Here is a 20225-nt window from a genome sequence, read left to right as displayed (position 1 = left end):
CCTTATTTTATGAAAGGTTGGGCATACTCTTCTCATTACTGAGGGTGAACCAGAACCAAATATTGGAGGTTTCACCATTCCCTAAAGTTATCATATAAAACTTAGTCTTCCAGCGGGGCATGGTGGTTCACGCCTATAATCCCAGCACTTTGGGAGGCTGAGCCTGGTGGATCTTGAGGTCAGGAGTTCGTGACCAGCATGGCCAACATGGTGAAAGCCCATCTCTACTAAAAATACAAAAATCAGCCAGATGTGGTGGCACATGCCTGTAATCCCAGCTACTTGGGAGGCTGAGGCAGGCGAATTGGCTTGAACCTGGGAGGCGGAGGTTGCAGTGAGCCGAGATCACGTCACTGCACTCCAGCCTGGGCAACAGAGCGAGACTCTGTCTCAAAAACAAAACAAAACAAAACTTAGTCTTCCACCAAAACAAATAAATGTGTGCCTAGAAATAACCTTTCCCAATTTGGCAAAAGATGTGACTGTTAATATATTAAAGGAGGCTGATAAAAGGAAGTGTGGGTGGTTTGTTGCTGAACAAAATCTTAGCTCTTCCACTGATCTCAGGAGGTTAATTTTGGAAAGAACAGCAGAGCCATTACCCTATCTTATCTAGGGGCCTAAGGTACCCAGTGATTATCATCACATCATTTTGAAAAAATGAATATGCATTGAACATTTTTCATGTGCATTTTTCTAAGTGCTTTATGTATATTAGCTCATTTAATCTTCACAATAGGCTTATCAGGTAGGCATTATTATCCCCATTTTACAGATGAGAAAACTGGCACAGAGATATTAAGTAAATTGCTTAAGATCACATACAAGTTATAAACCCAGGCAGTCTAGATCCAGAGACTGTTTTCTTAATCATTGCACCACTGTGTAAGGTATACCTAGCCATGTGCTTTCACGCTTAATGTATTTGCATGAATAAATTCTCTGAATTGGGTGAGATAAACATCATGAAAATTTCAATGTTCCCCTTATATAATTCAAAATGCGCTATAAAATGCAATGCAAACTAGCAGAGATGCCATGTGTAAATCGCAAAAAACAATTGGAATATGTGACTCTTTTGTACTTGTTCTCATGTAAGAAGCACACACCTTTCAACATATATAAACAACATCCAAACAGAATGTTTGATAAACATTAGGGTTCCCACTACTTATGAGGCACTCATTACTGTTTTCTGACATGGAGGTCTCCTACTAACAGAATGCACTTAAATTTCTTTTTTCAGAATAAGTGGATAAGCCGTAGCCCCATGCTGCAGAGAAGGGTCTACCATTCCATGGCTGCTGTAGAAAGGAAGCTTTATGTTCTTGGAGGCAATGACCTAGACTACAATAACGACCGGATCCTTGTGCGCCATATAGATTCTTACAACATAGACACTGACCAGTGGACACGTTGCAGTTTCAACCTGTTGACTGGCAAGTACCTTTGATTAAGTAAATCAGGAAAAGTAGATTCAAGAAGTCACCAAACATGTTTCATAGACATCTTTAGGGCATCACTAAATATTAAGTGCATAGTTGTAGAAGAACCTGCATTTATTAACCAGAAAGATGTGTATCATTTATGTTCTAACAGAACTGGACTCATTTAGGTAGCTGAGCATCTGATTTCTCAGGGCCTATATTACCACCATTATGTACATCCTCATATGGCTGAGAGGCATGTCAAGTCCATTATCATCCATCAGTATTAACATGGAACTCTGATACAAATAGGAGGAACCAGACACTGAAAGATTTAATAACTTTTTTTTTTTTTTTTTTTTTTTTGAGACGGAGTCTCGCTCTGTCGCCCGGGCTGGAGTGCAGTGGCCGGATCTCAGCTCATTGCAAGCTCCGCCTCCTGGGTTTACGCCATTCTCCTGCCTCAGCCTCCCGAATAGCTGGGACTACAGGCGCCCGCCACCTCGCCCGGCTAGTTTTTTGTATTTTTTTTTTTAGTAGCGACGGGGTTTCACCGTGTTAGCCAGGATGGTCTTGATCTCCTGACCTCGTGATCCGCCCGTCTCGGCCTCCCAAAGTGCTGGGATTACAGGCTTGAGCCACCGCGCCCGGCCAATAACTCTTTACAGAAGGAATTTACTGTTACTTCTCACTGCTTTTAGTCTTATTTCTTGTGAGTTCAGGAGGAGCATGGTCTTCATTATTTGTCACTGTCAAATACCGTTTCTGGGAATATTCTCCTAGAAATGAAACCCTTAAGTAGTTCTGTGCACCGGAGTTTAGCGGCATTTCTGGCCACAAATACCCATCCAAGCATTTACCACAGGGCAACATTAGGTATGGACCATTCTCATCCCAAAAAAGGATGAAGGTAACATGGTGAACAACTTACCCCTCATGTTTCTTTATGGAGTTAATAACTTTTCCCCCCTTGTCAGCTTGCATTGTTAACATCTATAAGTGATCAGATCCCTTCCAGGTCTGCTCAAATAATAGGAAAAATCATAAACCGAAAATGGTAGGTTGGGTTGAGACATTTTAGTATGCTGAGTGGGCACTCAATCCCTTGCAGCTGCTGCTGGGGGAGGCAACACTGGGAATCTAACCAGAGGGTTAGACGCTTGTATTGAGCTCCTGTTTTTGCAAAATGATTTTTGAGGCCCACTGAACAAGGACTTAGAAACTCGGGCCCTCGATTCTGGATCTGTGATTCTGCCTGCTGTAAGATCCAGCTTATTTATTACCCCAGTCAATCCTGTGTCAGCCCATCAATAAAAAGAGACTCTTTCACTCTCTGATGGCCTCCAGGGAAGAATATGTGGTAGTGAGTTATTCTGTCTTCTTTTTGAAATGGGAGGGGAAACCTTTCATCATTTTGGCGTGTCAGTATCTGGGGATTATCCAGGCTGGTCCCAGCTCAGGAACTTTAATATAATCTTTAAAATGTTGGGTATGTAAAGAAAGGTAGGATAGCAAGTTGATCAATCTTTTCTGCCGTTTGTCTTCATTTGGGGCATGCTAGGGGCATGGCTCTGCTTTATTGGCTTCTTGGAGTTGCAGCTGTTACTTTACAAATGTAAGCACTTGCCTAAAAAGCATTTGTGGGTACTAGAAGAGGTGTTTGCATTTCTATAATATACCTTATTTCCACCACTGTAAATTAATGGCATATGACATAGTATAGAATTCAGTTCTACATGGCTTACTATTGCTGTATTTAATGCTGTATTTACTAACTTGGCTGGCTAATAAGTGTTTTGGCCTGGTTCTGACCCGACACAGATTCATTCTCTGAGAAATAGTGCTTAATTTTTCTGAGTACTGGGAGGCAGTGATTAGTTGTTGCAAAAATCCCATGGAGTATACAAATGTGCCACAGGGGAAAATTGTATCCCTCAGTGGCAAAAGGGTTAATTAAAATATGTAAGAAATGGATTTTTTTTTTCCTTTTTATTCAATTCTCTTTACTTTAGGCCAAAATGAATCTGGAGTTGCTGTCCATAATGGGAGAATATATTTAGTTGGTGGATATTCAATTTGGACAAATGAGCCTCTGGCTTGTATCCAGGTGAGTGGTTGAAGTTCCTTTTGAAGTTTGTTCAGGTGGTTCAGTGAGGTTACATTTTGTAATGCTGCTACTGAAGAAAGAGATATTTATGTTTAGAAAGAGGCTTAATGTCTCCTTTTTGTGTGCAACTAGTTCAGCCACTAAACTTCATCCTGTATCCTAAAAGTGATGCCTAAGTAAATTATTGAGCCCTATTAAAAATAAAAATGGGGATGAGCTTTGAAAAATATATGTAATATATATTGGAAACTGGGAAATTGGGATAGCTTTCCCTTTCTCATAAACCAAACACTTCTAAAAATCTTTGGCAATAGTTCCTTCACATCCCTCAAGTTTTACAAATACTTCCTTTCCACACCATTGCCTTATTTTCTGTATTACACTTCATTCATTCCCATACAGTTCATTCAAGTCCCTGATAGGGACAGCCTCTGTTCCAAAGAATAGCTCTGGTGCATCAGTGTATGAGGAGCCCAGGCTGGGCAAGTTGCCAGCTGGGCCTTTCAGAAGAGCAATAGCCCTTGTTGATAGACACATTCATAGTCTTATTCCTATTATTATTTTACAGTTATTACCATAGTTTTCTATTTTACATGTTCTCTGATAAAATATTGACATGTATTAGCCCTGACCTTTCTTCCTGACCTCCAGAAAAGTATATCCTTATAACTACTTTTATTATCTAATCTCATCTTTATGGGAAGATTTTTAACAACTGCATCAATATCTTTAATAGTTGCTGAACTGTTCAACATTTTTCTTTCTTTATCAGTCACATCTCATAAGGTACGTATATTTTCAAGAAACTTCCATGTTTTCTAAGTTTTCAAAATTGCTAGCATATAGTTGTTGTGTTATTCTTAGTTATATCTCCCTTTACATTCATAATATTGTCTCTTCTTCTCTTGATTTGTCTTGACAGAGGTTTGTCTGGGGAATTTAAAGTACTTCTATTATTCATATAGATGAAGTTTAAAAAAGTCGGCAAGGGTAAGGTAGATAAGGAAAATATAATTAACAAGCTTGTCTGAATGGATATGAGTTCTGACTGAGCAGTTGGAAAGAATATATTTTTCTTAGCATACATGGAACATTTACAAAAACCAGTCATGTACTAGGGTTAGGGTTAAGAAAACTTTAGTTAAAAAAATTAAGTATTGTATAGTATTATGTATCTCTAATACAATGTAATTAAGTTAGAACTTAACAACAAGAACAAAAAAACCCTACATAACTGGAAATAATAAAACACATTGCTATATAACTTATGGGTTAAAGAAGAAATCATAATGGAACTCAAAAAATTTCCCAGAACTGTGATAATAAAAACAATACACAGCAAAGCTTGTGAGATATAGCTTCGTAAGTTAGAAAATGAACCAAAAAGTAATCCCAAAGAAAGTAGAAGGGGAGAGATGATAAAGATGAGAGAAAATTAATAAACTGGGAAACGATAATACAGGAGAAAATAATTATCAAAGCCACACACACACGAAGAACCACATAAGACTTTAAGGGAGTTCACTGAAGGCTGCCTTGTACTGGTTTTAGTTAGTTAATGGAAAGCTGCCTTAGACTAGAGCTTCGTCCTGTCTTTCGAATAACAACAAATGAGCAAACTTTTCTCCAAAGAGTGCTTCTAGTCTTCATCCAAGCATGTATTTGGTAGTCTTTCATAGTCTTTCAGGTTTCTTTTTAGTTTTTACTTTTCAGAATTGGTAGAACTTAGAAGTGGGCAACAGTTCTCTATGGTGCTGGAACGCTGTTTTTAAAGTGGCTTTGGGACCCTCATTTGATCACTTTTGCACAATGGAAGTAAGTTTGGGTTTCTCATGAAATAAAATTGTAAATTTTAAATACATTTATGAGCATTTGTCTACTAATTTTAGTATCAGATTAGCTCAAGGAATAGAAAATGAGTGGAAAACATAACATAATGAAGAAATAAAGAAAACGCTGTACATATCAAGTATAGGAGACCAGAGTGCTGCCATAGTGCACATTTTTTCCACATCTCATATTTTGTTAAGAGTCTTGAATGTTAGCTTGTAAGACATAGAAACTTAAACTTCGTAGTCACATCATTTGTTTTTTGTCACCAAAGAATTTTTCTGTAGAATGATCACTAATCATATACACTAATTAATTGCTAATGACATTTGACTGTTTTCAAACAAATCCATCCACAAGAAATGAAGAGTTATACAAGTGCGTATTTTAAACCACTGAGGATGTTTGAGAGTATCCTCATGATTATGGTGATTCTCAAAGGGGATTCAATTATTTTTTTAAATCAATACCTGTATTAGTAGAATAAGTTTCACCTCTGAGATTGTACAATAATATATTCTAATATATTTGCTTTTAAATAAAAGTCAGCATGATGGGTATTTCTGTGTTCCAGTAGCCATTTTGATGAACAGAATCAATCCTTTGGCAAATGCTGTTTATTCCTTTGGCTGGCACACTGGTCCGACAAAGCACAGACAAATTTGTTAATTTTTTTTTTTTTTTTTTCCTGACAGTGTGTTGCTCTGTTGCCCAGGTTGGAGTGCAGTGGCGCGATCTTGGCTCACTGCAACTTCCGCCTCCTGGGTTCAAGTCATTCTCCTGCTTCAGTCTCCTGAATAACTGGGATTTCAGGCGTGTGCCACCATGCCCAGCTAATTTTTTGTATTTTTAGACAGGGTTTCACCATGCTGGCCAGGCTGGTCTCAAACTCCTGACCTCATGATCCACTCACCTCGGCCTCCCAAAGTGCTGGGATTACAGACGTGAACCACTGCACCTGGCCCATTTGTTATTTTTAGGAGCCTTTACTATTAATAGGTAACAAGTATCCCTATAAGCATATGGATTATCACTTAAAGAGATGTTTGAAATAGAGGTATTCAAGGATAGTCACATGTATCTTTCATTTTAGTTAAATGACAGCTGGTTACAGGCTATATTATCATTCATTCTGAACTAAAGCTCAATTTTTTTTTTTTTTTATGTTATGGATGACTACAGAACAATTTGTTTCAATACATTCACAGTAATAAATTGATGGTTGGAGAGAATAGCTACATGTTCAAAAGCAGGCCACTTCTTTACTACTTAAAGAATATCCAACAGAGGCAAGATGATGGAAGACTGGAATAGTATTTATGAGAAAATGCTTAACAGTGGAAATTCCTAAGTATGTCAGTGGGTTGAGAAGTACAGAAGCATGGTGGGGAAAATCATATACATACTAAAAATATAAAGGTTTAAATTTTTTGTGTCATCAACCACAAATCTATATAATGTTTGATCTAAGATTAATCCACAAATCATTAATCCAAGAGCATGGCTGATTAATGGAAGTCATACTTAAATAGTTCTGAGATTGTTCTATTAACATTCGGAAGTACTAATTGTTTTTTGCCCTCAAAAGTACCAGCTGATAATTTCTCATTGAACTGTCCCTTCTGGACCCTAATCCAAGCTCATTTAACTGTGATTTGTAGGATTCAACCACAGTGGGATGAAGCATGTCCAATGCTGAAAAAGCATACTGTATTTCCTGCTACTACTCTGATTTAGCACAGACTATTTATCCATCAGAAGGACAACCCAAACAAGAGAAAATCAGAGATACTCTTAGATTGAGATTTGGACTTGTTATTAATAAACACTTATGGAAAATACTAGAAATAGATTACTGACGAAAGTGAAGGTGTTCTTGTTTGTTTAGTGGGTGTGTAAACTAATGTCTGTCACAGAGGTTTGACTCTAATCTTGTGTGCCATGGATGACAAGTGGCACATAAAGGAGCAGCTGCGTAAGTGTGCAAGTGATTAGTCTATGTTTCTAGATCACCTCTGCTGTTCTCTTCATTTACTATTATTTCTTTTCGGCTGGAGTATACAGTGCCAGCTTGGCACCACATTCTCTCAAACGCCTTCTTTCAGCCAGTTTACAGGGGAGTGTTTTGGAGAAAAACTGCCAATGCTTCCTTTTCCCTTCTCAGATTAAATACATTACATCTGCTTAACATATGCAGTCTCTGTTGGCCCAGGAAACCAGACAAAAGCTCTCTGGATGATTATCTCATTAGTATTTTGCCTTCTAAAAATGTTTTCAGTCAGAAGGGAGAGCACACAATCCTTGCTCTTTCTGGGTTGCATCCTGAGCTCAAATACTGGCTCCACCCCTTGCCGTGTGACCCTGAGAAAGTCATTTAATTTTTTCTGGTATCAATTTTCTTCTCTGTAAATTTGAAGACAATACTTATCCTTATAGAGTTGTGGTAAATACTAAATGACCTCTGATTTACTTTCTGTATCTAATGAAATACTGGCCAAAATCCCACCGGGGTTTTCCCTTTTCTCATGGGGCGAAGTAGTCAAACTGATCTTGAAAGTTTCTCTAGGAAAGTAAATGTGTAAGAATAATCAAGAAAATTTTGAAAATAAATGGAGTCTTGCCTTACCTAGTCAAAACAACTGTAAATGTGACACTGAAAGAAAATACGTCAATTAACAAGAGAACAGAGAAAACGTTTGTATTTAGTATATGAGTTATTTTAAATTAGTAGTGACGGGGTATATTGTTCAATAAAGAGATTGGGACATCTGATTTCCATTTAAGTTTGTTCTTTCTTTTATTCTAGGACTTAGTAATTTCCTCCTTTGTGAACACGGATTCCCAAATTTCAAGGGCCCATTTCCTGTAAAATAATGCGTTATTGCAGTTAAAGTCTTTTTTTTTTTTTTTTTTTTTTTTTTTGAGATGGAGTATCGCTCTGTCGCCCAGGCTGGAGTGCAGTGGCGCGATCTCGGCTCACTGCAAGCTCTGCCTCCCAGGTTCAAGCCATTCTCCTGCCTCAGCCTCCAGGGTAGCTGGGACTGCAGGTGCCTGCCACCACACCTGGCTATTTTTTTTTTTTTTTTTTTTTTAGTAGAGACGGGGTTTCACCGTGTTAGCTAGGATGGTCTCGATCTACTGGGCTCGTGATCCACCCGCCTCGGCCTCCCAAAGTGCTGGGATTACAGATGTGAGCTACCGCGCCCAGTCTATTGCAGTTAAAGTCTTAAGATTTATCCACACAGGTGATAGATGAAGGCATGAGAGTGGACTAGATCATTAAAGAAGGATACTAAGAGGTCTGTGATTGAAATATTGGGAAACACCTACGTCCAGGATGCAGATGAAGGAAAAGGGACCCAAGGTGGATTGCGATATGACAATGTCAATGACAAACTTTCATTTTTTTAAAACACTAAATCCAAGGGAGGCAAATGTTTAAATAGAGAAAAGTCAAATGAAGAGGGATTAAGATAACAGAAGACTTGAAAGAGCCGAATAGGTTTGACAAATCGGGTGAGAGCAGCTTTCCTGAAGAAAGAATTTTCCTACTTTGAAGATTCAGCCAGGTTCAGTTAGGAGACAGCAGGCACTGACTAACAAAGAAGCTGTGCTATATAAGAAGAGAGAGGCCAGGCACAGTGGCTTACACTTATAATCCCAGCACTTCGGGAAGTTGAGGTGGAAGGATTGCTTGAGCCCAGGAGTTTGAGACCAGCCTGCGCAACATGGTGAGAAACCATCACTACAGAAAATTTACAAATTAGCTAGGTGTGGTGGTGTGCACCTTTGGTCCTGGCTACTCGGGAGGGTGAGGCAGCAGGACTGTTTCAGCCCAAGAGATCAAGGCTACAGTGAGCACCACTGCACTCCAGCCTAGGTGACAGAGCAAGACCCTGTCAAAAAAAAAAAAAAAAAAAAAAAAAGGAACTCCAGCATGACCAGGAAAGAACTGGGGAAAAACTTCCAGAATCAACTGAACTAATTTTGAACTTGCTACTAAGCTGTGTTATATTCCACTACCTGCCAGACACTGAGCTAGATGTCATCAGTTTTCACAACAAAGCTACAAGGTCTTGTTTTCTTCATTTCACAGATGAGGATGTTTAAGCCAACATGATGACAGACCACCTACTAACTAGTTTGGGCAAGTTATTTAACTTGTCTAAGGCAGTTTTCTTACATGAAGATAATGCTACCTACCTCTAATTGTTCTGAAGATTAAATGCTTATAAATACACATGTATGTATATATGTACATCCAGAAACATACTACCATAGTGTAGCATTTAGTAGGAGCTTAATAAATATCTCTGGTACCATCCAAGCAAGAAAAAGAATTCCTAAGATATGGTGATGGTAGCATAACTAAGTTCAGAATTTCTTCTATGTATACATAGCTTTATTTTGAGCAGTCATCTTTGATGTACAGGCTGCTTCTCTTCCTCTTTTGAAGGTACTGGATGTAAGCAGAGAAGGCAAAGAAGAAGTATTCTATGGACCTACACTCCCTTTTGCTTCCAATGGAATAGCAGCATGCTTCCTTCCAGCTCCATATTTCACATGCCCTAACCTTCAAACTCTTCAAGTGCCTCATCACAGGATTGGCACCGTCTGAAAAGCCAATGCCATCATGAACAGGAGGAAACCATAGCCCTGACTGTTGGATACTGGGCATGAAAAGACTCAGTGCTCAATGCTTCCTTGTCTTGCTTTATAGGTCTTGTATTCTGATAAATTTAAGCAAAAAATGAACAATTTTCTAAAATACATTATTAAAAACTCTTGTCACCCTTCTCAGTGTATGTCAACATGCAATATGTATGACTTTTATTGTGGTATAGCTTAGTGCCAACTTAAGGTACATTGTGTCCCAAGGGTCTTTAGAGCATTCTTTGTACACTTTTTCTAATCAGCACTGTCTTAAGATAACATAACACTGTTAGTAAGGCAATTTACTGGACAAAATGGCATCGATGATCTTAAAAAATATATATTCTGTACTTAATCCCTTTATTATTTAAAGCGGGGCTTGTAATTTTTCTTTTTAAAATTTAACATTAAGCAGCCCTGCTCAGTAGAGACTCAGCATTATGACATCATAAATTTTTAAATACCATATTTTATTCAAGGTGATACGAATAATAGACATACACTGGAACAGCAGTTGGAACACCCAGATTTTTCACCTTGGTTACGCTGACCTTGGGTCAGAACCTAACTTTACAATACTTCAGTTTTCCCACCTTTTAAGGAGGATAATTACTGATTTCCATGTTAATTTAAAAGAACATCATGAGGATTAGGCAAACATTTTGAAATACTTTGCCCAAGAAAAAGAAAAATGTTACTGAAATTACAAGGTATTTTACTGTCTTTAGAACCTTGTAAATGAACAGGGAGATTATTTTTGAAGTTTAAAAATTACTAGATAGAATTTGGAAACATGTTATGGAATAAATGATTCTAAAAAGCATGTGAAAGAGACACACAATTAGGAAATAGGGAGTTTATTAAAATCAAAGATATCTAAACTTGTACAGATATCTAAACTTGCCTCAAGTAACTCTCAGATGTCTCATTTAAAATCATTTAGTGAAAAATGACATTTAAAGCTAAAAAATAATTTAGTTGTACTAATTATGGTACCATAAAGTGCTTTGACATAAATTTGAACCTAGAATTGGCAGTTCTAATAAAAGTTTTTCCACTTTGTTAAAGGTTATGTCAATCTTGAGTGCTTGTGGGATTCTTCTCCACCACCAATACATATTTTATTACTATCACTTTTAATAATGCATAGGAATTCTTTTTTAGGCTAGTTTTTGAGTTTGCTTTGTCTATGACAAAAAATAAATACAACAACTTAATAATCACATTTGAAAACAAATTTAACAAGTATAATGTGAGTTTTTCTTTTTTTCCTAACTTCCTCAGGACCTAGGTCACCTTTATTAAAAGGAAGAATTCACTCTTTTTTCCTTGACAGTTTAATCATTCAGCAATCCCTCTCTTAAAGGAAATTGTTATTTTATTCATGTAACCATTTTTTGTAATCAAAAGTGAATAAAAATGATCTTTTTGTCTCACAGAATTCACTAACTTCATATATCATTATACATAAAACATAGAAATAAATATATGGTTTCTGGTTATTCAGATTTAAAGGGCAGGAAGGAGACTAGGGAGAAGGAAAACAGGTAGATTTTTAAAAGAATAGGAATTTAGTATAGACTAAATTCCTTAGTATACTTAGTATATTTCCTTTAGTATAGACAAACCACTGTTGAGGACAGTTCTCAACAGTGAAAATTGATATTGACAATTGATATTTAGAATGATGACAGCTTCTTTAAATGGTTTAAGCCATCTAAACTAAATTTTAAAAATGCCTTACCAAGGCAGGAAAATGAACTCCAGTATTTCAGAAATCTTTTCAACAGGGACTTAAGTATTCAGCTATATTAATTTTTGTACTTGGGACATGAATTTTCTCTCTAGCAGTTTTACCTAGTAAAACTATGAAAATCTATTTGTATTCCCAGGCCCTACATCCAATCAATGAAAGGGAAAGCTCTAAAAACAAGCTTACCCAACTAATGGAAAGGTAGCCTGAGACTACCCTCATTTCTGTATATATTTTTAACAATTCATATAAAACAAATCAGCATATATTATCAACCCCTCCTAAGTGATCTTTATAATGTAATATTCACTAATATTACAGAACTGAACTCAGAATTTTAAAAAGTTTTACCAGGTTCAGACACATCCTTTATAACTATAGCCAAGAGTAGTACAAAAACATAACATCTCTTCCCTAAAAGGGAAAAAAACCTAGATAAGTTATAATTAGATCCTTTTATTCAAGGTTATCAATAATAGAATTCTATTAAACTATGTCTGGTCATATGAGCCAAATTTCACTGAAAGTATTCAAATATACATTTTCGATTTAAGTGAACTACCCTATAGTAATTCATCTTCCATTTCCATTTTTATTCTTCAAAATTAAAGGTTATATTGTATTTGTAATGTAAATTATTATACTAATGTGAATTTCTATAGGAAGGTCATGAGACTTGCAAACATTTAAATATCACTTCAAGTTTTTACTTTAAAAGAGAAAACAAAATACAGTACCACACAGATGATAACAGATATTCTTGGTGTTAAAGGAAAAGCCAGCAAAGATGTGAATTTCTAAAATCATCTGTACAATGCAATAACACTTCTTAGATCCTTAATAACAAAATAGCAATTAGGTAATGATTAGGGTACTTTTCATACTTTTTCCTTCATATTTTCTTCACACTTTAACCACATGTACATCAAACTCTTTCAGCTACCATGACATCGGAAAACCTAACTTTCTATAGTTTTACCACAAATATAAAAACATCAGTAATAAGATAGAAATTATTCCTTCTGGTAACATGGCTCATTTTTACTTTAGCTTCCACATAATGAATCTGTTATAAAAAGGAAGTTTTCAATAATCAAGGGCACAATGTAAGTTAAATATATACTTTTATTACTATATATAAATTTTTATCATATGCACAAATAACTCATAAATATGTATATAAAATTAAAATGTCCACAATTTTTCTAGAAGCACAATTCACAAATGCAATGAATTGGACGCCATCGGCACAACAAAAATTTTAATAAGTATAAACTGGTCAATTCCAACCATTTGGTAATTTACAATGCAGGTTATCACACTATCAAAATACACATCTTATTAAATTTGTGAAGAATATGCTACGTTGCTAGCTTCCCAAACCAACTGTTTCTATCCAAATAAAGCATATTATTTATATTGGCATACTATACTCTTGCCTGACAAGGCAATATTTTTAACTCTAAGAGGGGTAGGCAAAAGATCAGTTTTTTGGAAAATATAAGATTTATATAAAAAGTCTGGATAAAAAAGCAGTGGTTTAGTACAGATGATTCAACTTTTGGTGAGGTTTCTGTATCTATTTACCTTTCAGACATGGGGAGACATGAGTGGTATGATAACATGTACGGTTTGGGGAAGGCAGATTTCTAAAGGCTTTTCTCGACTGTAGAAGCTTGTCAAATTTTTATATAACACATAATTTTAGCTGTCAAAGATTCTGTGAAAGTACATGAAAACAAGTCCATGTAATTATTTAAGAACAAGGTAGTTTAAAAAATTTGTTGTAAAGCATGGAAGAAAATGATAATAGGTAATGAAAACCCACAAACATCTGACTCACAAATATTATATAGATGCTGAGGTAGAAAAAGTCGAATATGCTTAAGAAGAAAACATACGAAGGACAGGTATAGATATACAAGTTTTAAACTATGAAATTCTTCTAATGCAAATGAACTCAATACTGAATGACTTTTCCACAATCCGTGCTTCCTTCCTCGCCATGGAAACGTTCTAATTAAATTGAAATTTAAATCATAACCAAATCCAAATGCCTAATAAAGTCCTTTCATCACTGTTGTCCTTCAATCGTCTTTTATACTCTATCTGGTATTGTATAGATATTATTTGACTGGAATACTCATGTCTCCAAATGTGTATTTTAATTTTCTTCCTATTTAAGTGTCTTCAATTTCTATAGGAAACAGGTCCTATACAGTTTCCACACTGTAAACTGAATGAGACTGAGTGTAGGATGAACATGGCAATCAGAGAAAACTACAAAAGGAGCCTCTTGTTTGGAAAGAGATAAGCTTGAAGATAAAAGGTACAGTCAGATAGGTAGCAGAAAGTCTCCAGACTGAAGGGTTTGAACATCACCTTATAAACAATGGGCAGTTATTGGAAGTCCTTGAGCAGAAAAGTAACAAGAGGAAAACAGTATTTTAGGAATATACATTTCAGAACATAAGATGTAGAAGAGGACACCAGAGGTAAGGAAATAAGTAGTGCCCAGCAGAAAAAACAAACATCAAACCAGTGGATGCAAGGCATTGCAAAAAGAAAAAAAGAAGCCTAAGAGCCTGTAATGGTAATCAACTGAAAGTGGGAGAAAAACGAAGAACCTAAAATGCCTCTGACATTTCAAGGCTAAATAACTTGGGACAATAGTGTATTCCCTGGGTAGAAAATCAAAGCAGGAGGTAGTCTGAAATAGAAAGTGACATGGGTAGCTTGACATGTTGCCTTGAGATTTCAGGAGACTCCAACTACAGAGGTTTAGAGATAAATTAGCACTAGAAAGAGATTTAAGAGATAAAAGGTGGAGCTATCAGTTCACCACTAACAGAAAGTTGAGACAAAGCAGATGAAGGGTCATATCTTACGACTGGGGACAGGAAAGAAGACCATGAGGTGCTCTCAAGATACAGTGGTCATTTCTTGATATGTCTGGGGATTGGTTCCAGGATCCCCTGTGCATACCAAAATCTGCATATACTCAAGTCCCGCAATTGGCTCTGAGGAACCTGCCTATACAAAAAGTTAGTCCTCCATATACTCAGATTTTGCATCCCACAAATACTGTATTTTAGATCCACATATAAGTGGACCCGCACAGTTCGAACTTGTGTCGTTCAAGGGTCAACTGTATATGTAGGAGGGAGCAGCATCATTGTGGAACTGATGGGAAGACAAAAGACAATTGTCACAGAAAGGACAAAGAACATGAGAAAGGAGAACAAACTCAGATTTGACCAAAAAAGAATGGCTTATATTACACTGGTAGAAGAAGTAGCCTCCGAAATTACAGGGTATTTAGGGAAAAGTGGCTATTAAAGAAGCAGGTATAAGGGACTCCAAGTCTGGGAATGGAAGAAGGCAAGATTGTAGTAGTAAGTGAAAGATCAGTGAAGATTTTTTAAAAAAGGAACTGAGCCATAAATTTTCTTCTTTCGTCAACTAAAAAAAAAAGCTTTAAAAAAATTTTACTTATACATAAATACAAAACATATAATACACATACATATTGTTACAGACTTTGTTGTTACCATTTTTAAGTACAAATTTTAGTTATTCTTAGTATCTACAGATATATGTCCTAAAGCATGATTCAGTAGCAGCTTTTCCTATCCTTTAAATGTTTCATACTCTAAGAAGCAAGATTCTCAAACATATCTTTAATCAATCTCCTTTGGAAAAAAAAAAACACATATATATACACACACACACACATATACACATAAATAACCTCTTTAAAGGCATCACCTTAAATAGATAAAACTCCTCAGTAACTGCTGGAACTTGCCAAGCCATACATTATTTGTTTAGTAAGTCACTATCATGATGAAAAGAAATTCAGTGTTATGAAGTCTATTAAGCAGCCTTAAGCTTTCGTTTATTCCATTTGATGAAGTTGATTTGAGAGAACATTTATATGTTATGAAAATAACAGACACTCCTTTGGATTTCACAGATTACAATTAAGAGAGAGCTATTAACTATAGAATGCTGATTGCAAAGTATTTCTTTTTTAAAGATACTCCTTGAGCCACAGAAGGGTTGAAATGTTTTCTTGAAGGAAGAGTAGAACCACGATAAAGACTATAATCCCAAGAAGGAAACAAATTACTTCAAAGTTAGAAAATATGATGTAAGAAAACATTGGAAAGTGGGATCATTCATCTGGGACATATCATTAGAGAAAGATAAAATTGAGAGGTGTTCTTTGCCTTAATTGTGCATGAGTAATAAACTAATCATGTCTGTACATTTCCTAACAGAATATGGGCCACCAAATGTTTTCACATTTATCCCATTGATTCTCACAATAACATTGTCAAATAGTAAATGGATTCTTCTTTTCTTCTCCATGAAGAAACTAGACTGAGAAAGGTTATGTAACTAGCTCAAGATCATAAAGCAAAGCTGAGTTTGAAACCCAGGTGGGTTCCCAAAACTAGGACCGGAGTTCTTTCAACCAAATAATGATCACTATGAAAAGGAGTCAAGGACAAGATCCAACTGGTAAAACAATCTGGATGAGGTAAGAGTTCAAAAGTTGAGAAACAATGTTGTTAAAGGAAACTAAACAGGTTTCTTGGATAAAATGCTAACTTATAAGAAGCTGTGGCTAAAGAGCAAGAAGATAGATCAGCTGACTTCTCAGACCACTACTATTACTACTTTTCTAGAATATTTTTATTTATTCTCCTCTTAAAGTCTCCTTTATTTCCTCCTCCTGATATGATTTTTTAAAATGACAACTGCAAAAGAAATCATAAATAAAGAAAAAATTTGGCAACTCTTGGAACCTAAATATAAACCCTGTTGGCATGTTTACACTTTTTTTGGATATCAGCTGTATAATTCTTTAGCCAGATTCAGTCTCATTCCTAACACAGTTAAGTGTGCTTTGTAAGGGTTTTATTTATTAACTTGCCTCACACATATAAAAAAGAAAAACAAATACACAGTCATATTTCCCAACACCTTTCCCCCACCAAAAAAACAGTATAGGGTAGCCAGTATAATGTATTATTGAAAAAGTATCATTTTAAAACATAACTATTATTGTAAAAATAAAAAATAAACATGACAAATCAGTCACAAGGCAGAGAGGTAGGAAGTCATATTACAACAAAAGTCCATGGATGAAGTATCTGCTTAAGTATCTGCTTAATACTCATACACAGAAAACACTCCCAGTTAGAAAAAATTTCTTTAATTTAGTTTAAAATTTCATCAAGGTAGAATGCAGTTTTGCAAAGTTCCAAGGATCCTATTACATAGTTGCTAATTAACCTTTAGTTCCTTATTTATACATTTTTTTTTTACTTACAGATATAAAAGGGAAAAAAATCCTAGAAATTATTTTAAACAGAACATTATACAATTAATTAAAAGTAGGAATTGGAGTGGAACAATGTGGCTTTAGATACTGATAATCAATAGACAGGATGACTCACAAAATATATTAAGTATTATCATTTTCCAGTCTCTGCATCTCATCTCGTCCCACCTGTCCAAGGTGAGACAAAAGTTTGCTATATGCTTCCCTGTTTAAAAAAAAGAAAAGAAAGCAAATATATTTATTACCATTTTCATTATTTTTCATTTAAGTATTTACAAATTAAGTCTGGCTGTCCATCATCCATCCATCTATCCAGCCATCTGTCCAGCAGGCTTAGCACAACACTTCTTAAAAAGTAATGTTTTATATCTATTGTGAGTAAATCTAGATGTTAAGATGTATTGAGTTTAAGTGTGATTTTTATATATAAAATGTGTGCTAAAAAAAACATGTAAAAGTTCACTAACCTTCTGAAATATTATAATGGTCACAGGTAATAAAATACGTTCAGGAATATTATTTAAGGACAATGATGGTATGATTACAATGGGAATACTTGTATCACAAACCTAAGTATTAAAACAAAAATTCTGTAACCATAAAATAGACCTGTGTAGCAATTTCAGTATGTATCCCATTTTCTTCTTTTAACCTCTTATAGGTAACGACGTTTGAAAATAAAATACTGTCTCTCCTCCTATATTCTCTAGTATGTAGAGAATGTAACTGGGAGGTGTTTTAGATGATTTACTGTGCCTAGCAGTTATCTCACTAGTCTAAATACCTGTTCTATTCAGAACCTTTAAAACCAACCTTCTTATGGGCCTGCACAACCACACAAGGTAGTAGGCCTGAATATTTGTTTTAACAACATACTGCATTAGGGTGGTTCACACATAGCCTCTCTAGTTTTTTCATTCAAATTTGAAGACTGCTCAGAGAAGTCAGATGTGAGACATGTCTGCATGAGCTTGTTTTGTGACATGACAATAAACACCACTTCTTCAAACTACAATTTGAAGTGATTCAATCTTCTCTCTCTAGAAAACCATAGGAGGCTAACCAAGTCCCTATGCAGAAGAAAGGAGATGTTCCATTCTGGCATACAAAAGCTTTATAAGGATGATCTCTCCAGTCTGCCCCCCGCCCCCCGTGCCTTTTATATGGTTTTCATTTACTGTACTGAAAAACTGGATTCCATTAGTTCGCTAAAGCTATAGTCAATATAGTCATGTCTCCAAGAAAGATCTCATATATGACATTGTTTAATAAAAAATTTTCATCTAAAAATTGGAATATGCATATTCATTAGACTGTGTATTTGTATAGATACATATACACAGACACATGCATATGATTATAGTCATGCACTGCATTAGCAACATTTTGGTAAATGATGGGCTGCATTCTGGTCAATGATGGGTCCCATTAAGATTATAATGGTACTAAAAAATTCTTAATGCCTGGTGATGCTGTAGCCATTGTAATGTCTTAGTGTAATGCCTTTCTCATGTGTTTGTGGTGATGCAGGTGTGAACAAACCTACTGTACTGTCAGTCATATAAAAGTCTAGCACACACAATTGTACACAGTATATAATACTTGATAATAAGAAACAATCATGTTACTGGTTTAGTTTATGTATTTACTATACTTTACTTTTTATTGTTATTTTAGAGTGTACTCTTCTTTATACTTATAAAAATAAAAGATAACCGTAAAACAGACTCAGGCAGGTCCTTCAGGAGGTATTCCAGAAGAAGGCCTCCTTATCAAAGGAGATGACAGCTCCATGTGTGTTACTGGTCCTGAAGACCTTCCAGTGAAATAAGATGTAGAGGTGGAAGACAGTGATGTTGATCATACTGACCCTGTGTAGGCTCAGGCTAATGCGTGTGTGTCTTCATTTTTTACAAAATAGTTTAAAAATAAAAAAATAATTTAAAAATAGAAAAAAGGCATTCAAGAATATAAAGAAAGAAAATATTTTTGTACAGCTATACAATGTGTGTGTTAAGCTAAGTATTTTTACAAGAGTAAAAAAGTTAAAGAAAAAGTTTAAAAGGTAAAAAAGAGTAAGCTAAGGTTAATGTATTATTGAAAAATTAAAAATTTTAAAAACAACTTTAATGTACTCTAAGTGTATTGTTTATAAAGTCTACTACAATAGTGTACAGTAATGACCTAGGCCTTCACATTTACCACTGCTCACTCACCGACTCACCCAGAGCAACTACCAATCCTGCAAGCTCCACTCACTGTTAAGTGCCCTATATAGGTGTATCATTTTAAAATCTTTGCTACCATATAATTACTGTACCTTTTCTACCTTTTCATATATTTAGATACACAAATACTTACCATCATGTGACAACTGTCTGTAGTATTCAGTACAGTAACATGTTATACAAGTTGGTAGTCTAGGAGCAATAGGCCACACCACATCGCCTAGGTGTGTGGTAGGCTATTCCATCTAGGTTTGTGTAAATATACTCTATTTGATGTTCACAAATGATGAAATTGCCTAACTACACATTTCTTAGAACCTATCCCTGTCATTAAGCAACACATAACTGTATTTTGATTCTTTAATAACCTTTAGGACATAAAAATTCCACTGTGAGTACTGACTACTCTAAAACAATTTCTTTAAGAAATAAATATAGGCTTATTCCCACAATGTTGAGACTCTAAATAGTCCAGCACTATTTTCAGTTGAGTTATGAGCCTATAAAAAAAAGTCTTATTTCCTATTTTTGACCAAAACCTATATTGTCTAACAGGGTCACTTATTCACTAGACATATGATACAGCTGACTAAATAAATCAAGCATCCCTCAAAGGGTTATGATTTGCCATCATAAATTTTATTAAAAAAACAAGACATCCAAGGCTATGAGGTCCACTTCCCAATGAGGAACACGGAAATGCGTTTTGAGCAACAGCAGCAGTGCTGAAATATACAGCTTTCTAAAGCGGTCACTTTGAAAGGAAAAACATGCAAATGTAGGCAATTGATTTTGCTAAGTTTGTTGATAAGCCATGCTACTACTATTCACACTTTGTAAAACTGATAACAATCACAGTACTGAAACATTTTTC

The 20225-nt window shown here is 35.5% G+C and overlaps 2 protein-coding genes across 23 annotated transcripts in view; one reads left to right on the top strand and one right to left on the bottom strand.

The window, feature by feature from the left end:
* KLHL32 (kelch like family member 32) overlaps positions 1-11455 on the top strand; it is a 210617-nt gene extending 199162 nt beyond the window's left edge. For 19 of the 20 annotated variants that reach the window (XM_074037443.1, XM_074037435.1, XM_015449059.4 and 16 more), the window contains 3 exons: positions 1247-1439; positions 3440-3534; positions 9821-11455. In XM_074037443.1, coding sequence (XP_073893544.1) covers positions 1247-1439; positions 3440-3534; positions 9821-9982 — 450 coding nt within the window. In that variant the 3' untranslated portion in view covers positions 9983-11455. The remainder of the gene's footprint in view (positions 1-1246; positions 1440-3439; positions 3535-9820) is intronic. The other variant, XR_012433603.1, reaches the window with a different exon arrangement.
* Positions 11456-16972: 5517 nt separating this feature from the next.
* Positions 16973-20225, bottom strand: part of MMS22L (MMS22 like, DNA repair protein) — a 136896-nt gene continuing 133643 nt past the window's right edge. For all 3 annotated transcript variants that reach the window (XM_045390299.2, XM_065543688.1, XM_045390301.2), the window contains one exon: positions 16973-17328. In XM_045390299.2, the coding sequence (XP_045246234.2) occupies positions 17247-17328 (82 nt within the window). In that variant the 3' untranslated portion in view covers positions 16973-17246. The remainder of the gene's footprint in view (positions 17329-20225) is intronic.

Source organism: Macaca fascicularis, chromosome 4, assembly GCF_037993035.2.
Source record: "Macaca fascicularis isolate 582-1 chromosome 4, T2T-MFA8v1.1".
Lineage (NCBI taxonomy): Eukaryota > Metazoa > Chordata > Mammalia > Primates > Cercopithecidae > Macaca > Macaca fascicularis.
The sequence above is the reverse complement of the archived record's forward strand: the minus strand, read 5'-3'. Positions and strand labels throughout refer to the sequence as shown.